The sequence below is a fragment of the Cryptomeria japonica genome, chromosome 8 (genome assembly GCF_030272615.1).
Source record: "Cryptomeria japonica chromosome 8, Sugi_1.0, whole genome shotgun sequence".
NCBI lineage: Eukaryota > Viridiplantae > Streptophyta > Pinopsida > Cupressales > Cupressaceae > Cryptomeria > Cryptomeria japonica.
The window spans coordinates 547,195,971-547,206,458 of NC_081412.1; the positions used below are offsets into that span (position 1 = coordinate 547,195,971).

General features: G+C 32.0%; 1 protein-coding gene across 1 annotated transcript; it reads left to right on the plus strand.

Annotated features, from left to right (window-relative positions):
- Positions 1-1,970: 1,970 nt before the first annotated feature.
- On the plus strand, positions 1,971-6,198 carry LOC131043259 (uncharacterized). Its single transcript, XM_057976457.2, has 3 exons — positions 1,971-2,286; positions 2,381-2,524; positions 5,914-6,198. Exons 1-3 carry the CDS (start codon positions 2,044-2,046, stop codon positions 6,055-6,057), a joined length of 531 nt encoding a protein of 176 aa, XP_057832440.2. The 5' UTR covers positions 1,971-2,043; the 3' UTR covers positions 6,058-6,198.
- Positions 6,199-10,488: the final 4,290 nt, after the last annotated feature.

Genomic DNA, 10,488 nt, shown 5'->3' on the forward strand with positions numbered 1-10,488 from the left:
TAAATATAGAGAGGAAGATAGAGATAATGAGAGAGGGTGAGATAGAAATATAAAAACAAAGGTAGGAAGTGATATATATAGAGAGGTAGTGAGTGAGAAAGATATATGGAATAAAGAGATGGAGAGACGATGAAATAGAGATAGAGGGTGATGTAGAAGAAGAAATGTGGAGATATAGAGATAAAGATTCAAAGAGATAAAGATATAGAGATCTAGAAATAGGGAGAGGGAGGGAGTCTAGAGATAAAGGGGGAGAGAGGTAGATAGGTATAGAGGTAAAGAGGGAGACATATCTAGAGATAAAGGGGTGAGAGAGAAAGATGGAGGTAGAGAAGAAGATAGAGTGTGAGAGGAAGATGGAGAAAAAATAATAGAGTGATAGAGAGAGGTAGAGAAAGATAGGTAGATAAAGGGATATAGAAATAAAGAGATATAGAGAGGGAGAGAGGAAGCGGTATATATATATATATATATATATATAGAGAGAGAGAGAGAGAGAGAGAGAGAGAGAGAGAGAGAGAGAGAGATTAACCATGCATCCATTTATAGGGATATGAAAACAACTAAAATAAAATATTTAAATCAAGAATAGAAATACAAAGATATATATAAATTAGGAAAGATAGAGGGAGTGAGTATGTAAGAGAGATAAATATACGAGAGGTTAATTTAAATTAATCCTAATAACTTAATTATTATTTTTAATTTCATAAAAGACATAAATTATTAAAAAAATTGAAATTAAATCTAAAAATTTTTTTTTTTAAAAAGAAGCTAAATGCAATATTAAAAAATATCAAAATCAAAACAAGAAAAATCTGTCTATAAATTACCAAAATTAATTTCTATTATACATATAATATATAATAATATATAACTCTACTATTATTTTAAAAAGAAATTAACACTGATATATAATAATAATTCTTAAAAAACAAAAGATTATATATTATAATTTAACATCAAAACCGAAATAATAAATATTTATCTATCAATTATCCAAATTAATTTTTATTATAAAAAATAATATATAATACTACTTATCTTTAATATCATATTAAAAATAAGTTTACATTAATATATAAAAAGAATTCTATATCTAATATATTTAAAACAAATTATAATTGATTAGACATGACGAATCTTATAACTATATAAAAGGAAGTAAAAGTGAACTTTAATTAAGAGAGTGTAAATAATAATAAACCATCGTCATGGAGGGGCTCATTACTCAAGAAAAATGAGAACTGGACGTGTAGAAACTGTTCACCATGTCTGAAATTTTGTGTGGTGAAATTTCGAGAAAATGGAAATAGTAAACACGAAAACAACGTGAGCCAATCCCATAATATTTATAGACTGCACTGGTCTCATAGCATATTTATTTTTATAAATACATTTGTATATTTTATCTATTTTATAGCTCTTAAATAATGGATCCATCTATTCTGGCTTCAAAATGATAGTACAGATTGTATGTGTTAGTCATGCGTTTTACACCGTCGATTTTGCAATTAACAGCTGCGATTGACTAACCTTTTGCAATTAACAGCTGCGATTGACTAACCTGTCGAAAACAGACCTTTCGTACAGCGTGTTAGCGACAGGTTAGTCAATCGCAGCTGTTAATTGCAAAAGGTTAGTCAATCGCAGCTGTTAATTCCAAAACAGACCTTTCACACAACGTGATAGTGATGTGTTAGTCAATCGCAATCGTTTATTACAAAATCGACGGTGTAAAATGCGTGTTAGTCAATCCGTACTGCCTTTTTGAAACCAGAATAGACGCGTCATGCCTAAATTTAAAGATATTATTGGCTTGTACTTACGTATAGCAGATTGGTGCTCTCGCAATTAAAAAATCTCTGTGGTTGACAGGATAAGTAACTACAGCAGCACAGACTGATCAAGTTGCAACAATGTTCAATAAAGGAGCTCAAATTCCCATACTCTGTGTGCCACATATTCATTACAGGCAGATTGAAGGTTCTTTCTCGGAGCATTTTGAAGGTTCTTTCCCAGAGAAAATACATCAGTGCTCCAATGGCTGAGAAAGGCAAACAGATCGGTGCGATGGATCCCATGGTGCCATCTGAGTATTCTGCCCACAAAGTTTCAGAGTCTGCTGCAGCTAAATGGCTCAATTCTATCCGTTCAACCGATTCTCTGCCTCCCCAGAACGAGACTCATGGCTTCCAGGAGAGCTTAATAATTCGTCAGTTGACTGTCAATCAGGTAGAACCTGGAATCGTCATTGCTACCATTACAGTTCACTCTTCCCTCACGGTAACGCCACCACCCATTAGCTCTAAATGTTAGATTGAAATGTGGGTTTTGATCTGTGATGTTAAATCTTTATGTTGGGCTTTCTTACGTACAGAACAGATACAATACGTTACATGGAGGAGCAGTTGCAATGATTTCTAATATCGTGGGCATGGCGGCTGTAAAGACTGTTGCAGTAGATAAGGATTTTGAGCCGGCTGAACTAAGCATGTCTTATGTCTATGCAGGGCGCATTGGAGTGAGTACTTTCATACCCTTTTGATTTTTATGCTTTGTTATGGAGATCTAGTGTTGGTTCTGTTCACTTGTTTTGATGCCCTTGTAGATCTATTTTGGTGGTTGTTATTGCCCTGGTTTTGGGGTTAGATAGTGTAAAATAACAAGTTGATTGAAATTTAGCTGTGATCTGAAATGCTTATATGTAGATAGATCAAATCTGATATGATGTTCCAGGGTTTGATAGAAATTTTGTGTCAGTTTGGGAGAATAACAAGGTTTTTGAAATGCAGATAAAATCTGATATGATTTTCACTTAGTTTGATATAACATTTGTGTCAGTTTGGGAAAATAACAAGTTGTTTGAAATTCAGCTACTTCCAAAATCATTAATACGTACAGATCAAATCTGATATGATCTTCTCTTAGTTTAGTTCAATAAATTGCGTGTCAGTACTGGTGTAATCAAAACTGTTTTTGTTTTGTGGTGTATAGAATGACAAATAAGCATATATTTAAGTTAGGATTTTTTTTGACTAAGCTGTTATGAATTCTAAGTTGATTGGAACATGAAAGAAAAAGCATATAAGCTTATCAGAAGTCACCCTCATGTGAGTATGGGGATTCCACCCTTCAACTCACTAAGAAGTCAAACTTGGAATAGTCAAATCAAAGAAGATACCAAAACAAGAGTTGAGGTTTTATCTTTCCAAATATCAAAGATAATCTCTACTCTAAAATCATGTCAAATCTGGGCAAGCTTAACAAGTATTTGTGACCACTTAATCATGTCCTAAGAACAATACTCAAGTTTGTCCTTGAAGAAATCAAGCATCCAAATTTAAGTAGCTTGAAGCTTGAACAAAACTAGAGATGTGTTTGAGTGTTTCTAGATGAGTACGAAAATGACATTAGGGATTATTAATACTTAGATTAAACAAGAATCAACAAGATGACCTTGGTAAACGATACACCAAACAAAATGAGCTTGTTTGGGTTCCAAAATGGCTAAGCAAACTATATGAAGTCTTTGTTTCCATATAGTAGGTGTGTACTACAAACCCCATATGTTTTTAAACCTTTTGACCATAGGCAGATGTGAAAACATTCTCAAGTAGCCTTTACCAAGTTTTTAAGTGTGGGAAGAGGTATTACAACACAATTTCTAAATTTTCCACTTGGGTTTTGTGTAATTAAGCCTAGTCTTGTGAAGCATATATCTAGGAATTGACTTGACAATAGTTTGAAAAGGCTTAAATTCTTCATTTAAAAGCCTAAATTTTGCCTTGTATTTATCACAAGATATTCAATTTTTAGTGGATCTAGAAAAGAGGTCTAATATCAATAAAATCCCTATATGAAAAAAAAGAGAACATGAATCCATGGGACTTTGAATAAAGGTTGATTCTAGAAATTTATCATAGTAGACCGAAACAGAGAGTTCAAGTTGATCGAAAATTTCATTTCTAAAGTCACTCTAGGTTAACTATGATTCAATATCCTCATAATTTTTCCATATTCTTTTGGCAACAAATGTACTTTGAGTTTGTGTAGGCTCTTCCATACCAAGAATAATTTGAGAACCTAAGCCTTTCCAAGCTTGTTTGCCATGAGGAACCCCAAAAGAAATACATTTTCATATAGCATTTTCTAGGCCCCATTTCTCTCTAATGTTATGATAATTCATTTAGCACAGAAAGATAACCCTTAATAATGGATAACAATAAGAATAAGCCCTCTCAAGTCACAAGGAAGACAACAAAATTCTTTGACGACTCTATGGAAGCCCTTTCCATACTCAAAAGAATTTTGTAAAGAAACCCCTAATGAATTTTAAAGTTTTTGTTAGGAAACTTTTGGAGGATTCCATTGAGTAGAGAAATAAGCATGAGTGGATGTAAGAGTTGTAGAACAAATTTTAAAAATCTGCAATAGAAAGAGTTTTTGTTATTCAATGATGCAATTTGTTTCCTCAAAATTTATACCAATAATAGATTGCAAAGAAAAGAAGATTGAAAAACAAAATAGATTTCAAGAATCATGAAGATCTTGTTGGTATGTGGCGACTGATCATGCAAGTATTGTACACTCGTTATGTATCCTTGTTGGGGTTCGGGGCCGGTCCAAACAAAGATTATAAACAAATTGTAAGAAATCTCTTTGGAGTTTTGTGAGGCACAAACTAGTGTAATGGGACATATGTGGTTGATGCAAGTAGAGTTTGTATTTAAAAATTGAGTGAATTGGCCTATTTATAAGACACACTTTTACATTATATATTTAACATATCTCAAAGGTTTCATAGACTTCTATGAGGTTATTGATAATAGGCACACTAGCGTAGATGTAGGGATTTTGCACAACACATGAATGAGGTGCATGAACATGTGAGAAAATACCTAGGATGGAGTAATTATAACAAGTATAAGACAACTATGCATGCACCAAAAAGATTAAAAAAAAAATACTTGGATAAATAGTCATGGCGTATTTGAGGGACTCCTCAATGAATGTATGATAAGTTGAAGCTAAAGAAGAATAGATCTTGCAAAGTGTTCCATAGGATTTGGAAAAATGCATATGAAATTGAGCTACCCAAATGTATGGACATATATTTGTGTTCAACACAACCAATCTATAAAAGTGTCATGAAAATGAATGTAAAAACAAGGATATATCCTCTCACCATGAGGACCAAATTACATTAGGTTTAAGAGGGGGTTGTATATGATATATGCAACTCTTGAATGCATGTTTAAGTAATATATATATATATATAATAAAGTATACAAAGTATATTTGGCATGATGAAGAGGCAAGAGCCTAAGGAAGATTCATGTATTTTCAAATATGAAGTGGGTTGGTTAGGGTTACCACAACAATATTTCCTATAGCATCAATTTTGAGAACTTTGCTCAAAATTATGTTGTTTGAGGTATTTAATTTAGGATAATCACAGGGTTTGAGTAATCTTGCATCACCAAAAAATATTTTACTTTATTTCTTTATTTTGTAGGTGTTGTTTATTTTATAGCTTAATAATTATAATTAGAACAATAGTTCCTACTACAAATGCATTTCTAATATAAAGAGAAATTGAGAACACTATTTTTGACATCAAATAAAAATTGAAAATATATTTTAATATTGTTAATTTTATATCACATTGTCTAATTATAATTTTTATTTGAGAAATTAATGAAGACACTTTTGCACAAATATATTTTTTTTTTTCAATTTCACATCTTGATTTGATTGATGCATTAAGTTCTTGTGTTTTTAAATAAGTCTTAATTTCATTAAATTTTTTAATTTTAAAATGAATATTATATATTGAGATATATAATAATTTAATTAAAAGAGAAGGTGGATTTGACTTTTATATTTGGTGGTAAAATTTAAATTTTATAGGTGGAGTTGGAGGTCAAGGCAAAAGTACTCAAGTTTGAAAACAATGCAGCAGTATCTTCCATTGATATTAGAAATAAGGAAACAAAGCAAGCAATATTTCAAGGTTGTTGCACATTTCATAGCATGCCAAAATCACGCATGTGATTTCTTTCTTTTTATCCATTTTATAAATCACTAAACCAAAATAGTAAAATATGTCTATTGTGGTGATAATATTGTTCAATACCTTTTGAGATATTATATCCATATGATTATAGTGGTACCTATGTTAATGAGGCTATGAGAATTATGACAATGACTTTAATGTTATAATATTCTATGACATTTTGTATATTGTTTTAGTACATAGAATCATTTGCGAGTGTATTGTCACGATATTTATATTTAAAAGAAAAGGTTTATATGCTTTGTGTAGCTTTTACTACTTCTATATTTTTATATTTGTTTAGTGTGAATATATCTTTTGTAGATCAATGTTGGTTGTATTAATCATTATGAAGTTTATGTTATGGATTTTATTTATTACTTAATGTAATTGAAACAAATGTTTGATTGATTTAGTGCTATTATAATATTTTTAAAATTGTTGGCTCTTTTGTTATATGTTTCATCCTTCATTTATCCCATTAAGAAAAGTTTCTAGTATGGAATCCACGTAAGTATCTTTTGTTGGTTAGTATGGTAATGCAAATAATGTTGCATTGATTAATTTTATAAAAAATAAAATGGGTGTCAAGACATAATCATAGTTAGATATAGGATTCATTGACTACTAAATTTAATGTGTATGATTTAAATTAATATTAAAATAAATGTACGTAGTTCTAGATTCAATGTTGATCTTGGTAAGTCATATGTTGTCACATGATTCACTAATATTCTAAACAATCAAATTCTATTAGGTAGATGCACAAAGACTAAGAAATTGACTATTAACGTTTATGTGTGTAGAACTAAACCCTGAACTTGAATCTAAACTTGGTCCAAATGTTAAATTCTATTATTTTGTTCTCTAAATTTTTTCCAAATCAAATTATATGGCTTGCAAAAGCCAATTTTTTGGTTTTTTATGGACACCAAGGTATTTTTTAAGGAGGTGATTCTCCCTTGGTCAAAGACCTAGCTATAATAATTTAGTTTCTTGCAACAAAGATTGTTTAGATAAATATTAAATGATAGTTTTCCCTAGATTCATAAACTAAATGTTAATATAATGCACCTTAGATGATGAAATGAATAATGGAGCTCCGTAATGATTACTTTTTCAAAAGTTCCCTTCTTTTCATCTTAGATTTCAATCAAGTTAGAAATTATCATGCTTTAGTCAAATCATAATGGTTGGTAAGAGGAAGTTAGAAAGGATCCAATCCAGAATTTAAATTTAATTTTTTTACAAGATACTAGTATAAATTTGAAGTTAACCTAGGTCAGTTTCATAATATCAAAATAAACCATGAAAATAAGTGGTTAGTATAGAAGTAAGAGTTGGTTCTTAGGAATGAACAAAAATAAAGTTGGATATTGCTCAACTTAATTTTATAAATATTAATGCTAAAATATGTCACTCTTACAATATTCATTGTAGAAACAAAAACTTAACCAAAGAGTGTGCATGTGTATGTGTATGTGCATGTGTGTGTGTGTGTGTGTGTGCACATTTGTGTGTGTGCGTGAATCGAACCAATAATTCACATCAACATATTTGAGGAAACAAATATCTCAAATTATCCTTTTAGGGCCCTTAAAATCGCTTCATGATGCATTCAATACCCATGAGGATTGTTTGTGCATGTGAAAATGCCACTTACAAACTATGAAATTGAATTTGTAACCCTAAATGCATGTCGTGATATTTTCAACTAATTTTTACCCTTTAACTATTGCTTTGTTTTGGCATTTCATATCTTTGGTCATCCTCACAAAACTTGTCCTCCATATCCTTTACTCCTTGTCACCCATCTTTACCCTTGAATATTCTCTCCATCATGTTATAGGTTTGAATCTAGACATTTTAATGTGTTTTTTCTTGAAAGATAGTGAAAGCCATGACCTCAATTTGTTATCTTCCTTCCCTCTATACTGTACTATCATCATGATCCTCTTTCATTTTCTTTCTCTTTTACTCTTCACAAATCTTAACTCTACTTTTAAGGAAGAATCACTTCTCCTTTATGCCCAACAGGTTCTTCATGCAGCTGTCACTCATCTCTTCTTCACTCAGTCTTATGAGGCTTCACTATGCTTATTAACTTCTTTAATGAATTTACCCATAGTCTTTCTATCTTTTCAATTCATAGGTCACTAACTATCCATTCGTCTATGCTTTGTGCACTTAAACTTGCAATTTGTAAGGACTCTTCTTTATTCATGACCACGACACCTTTATCTCTATCATTTCATTATGACATGGTTCTTGGCTTCTTTTTAGTCACTCTCATCACTTAGTTTGGTCATTGTTCACTTGGTCTTGGCTCCATAGGATCGTCGTTTACATCTTTTATGCTTGGTGACCTCCCCTTATTTGTATGATGTTGACTATTCTTTGCTATAAAAGATATAACCTCTTAGTCTTTACGTCTACTTTCCACACTAAAAATTGTTGTGAACTACCTCCCTAAATATAATACCAACTCATTAACCTCTAGAGAGGAAGGTAATATATTCCCAAGGTTATATGGTGACTCATGCATTAACTTGTGGTGGTTTTTTAAACTAGATCTAACTTTTAACAATCCCATTTGTAATGCCCCGCCAGAAACCGTAAAGGAAAACAATACAACTAGGCAACTAAAAGGGTGTAATAATTTTTTTTAAAAGAACAAGTGCACTAATTATAACCATTGCATGTCTAAGAACACAACGGAAGACTAACACATGATTTCCTAAGGGTTTCCAATGAAGATTAATTCACAAATTATGTTAACACCACGGTTAATTTAACTATTCATTTAAATAGGAAAATCAAATGCTTAAGACAAAAACTACACATACATCCATATTCCATAATGAAAGAATCAAAGTACTCCAATGCATTCATTTCTCATAGATCATATATACAAAAGATTAAGGCAACTGAAATAACAAACATTCCAATGATTCCTTTACAATATCCATAAATACATGGTTACCACAAATACCACGGATTACAAAGTTACAATATGAAGGTTACATAAAAGTTTGATATAATGACCTCAAGGTTTCAATTGAATAATGATCATGAACATGAGCTGGTACATGAACCACAAACCAAGAACACCAGTGAAGCCCTTCCTCACCTGAAGATACATTCCAGAACATCTGATGGGAAGTGGAACTACCACCCGACCATGTGATCCCGAAATGGAACCACCCCACTGTGCTAGGAGATAGTAGAAAACCCTCAAGCAAGCAAAGTAAGACAAGTACGAAAGAACTACAAGACTCCGCAAACATCCATGTGACTCAACTCACAAACACTAGTAAATCTAAGGAGAGAGTGTCATCGCATAGCTTAAGATGGATACCATGGTACAACCTCCTAGGTCCCGGCTCTCTATCCTAGTAACCTCTCCCAACTTCTGGCTCCAACTAAGTCTCATGCGGACCCTACCAATCCTTTCATGAAGACAAGGTGGTAAGTTTTCCATTCCAGGCCTTCTCATAACATTATGAGCCCTGTACAAGCACTACACCTATGCACGAGGCACATTATCTTAATTAATATTTATTCTAACCACCCCCTAATCAATTATTAGGTTATCACTTTTTATCTGACTTCCGACGGGTTATCTTGTCATCCAATTCAGGCACTGCCCCCACTCGAAAGCCACTCTCTCTCATAGGACATTACACAAAAGGTCTCTCTACGAGAACTCTATGGCGACATAGACATCCATACCTAAGCGTGACAAACCATAGGTGAAGGATACACAATCACTAACCAAAGATTGACCATTTGGACAAAACACACAATGGCTCACATCAATAAGGTTATACATCAACACCTGACCAAGGAAATATAATAACATAGGACACAATGACAACTCAACTAGAATTGCAACAGAATTTAAACTTGACTGAAAGCACCATTTACACAAAATCCTAATACAAGCAATCTTTTCTTAAAACAGTCAAAATGCATAAATAGCTTTCAAATTAAGATTTCTAGAAAATAAGAACTACAACTATATTAAGACACTATTTAATAAGTCATAAACCTAATGTTTCATCTTCTCATCGTTCAATTTCAGAGTTTCTCTCTCTATCCTCTAACTCTGTTTCTAGAGGATTGGGTGATCTAATTTTCTAAGAGTTTCACTAAGTTTAATCTACCAACTTTCATGAAATATATCATTAATGCATCTATACTTGCATGATCATAATTTAAACAATTATAAATTGATTGATATTATGATTCTAACTCTTCCATTAGAATATTTCATAAATATAAATCTAGATCATTCTTAATCTCTTAAATCCTTTCAACAAAACATACTAGATTTGAGCCAACCTCAAGAAACACGATCCATGGCTAAATTACGATCCTTGATAACTTCAAACTGTCTACAATACATCCGGGTTCCAGTACTTTCCACC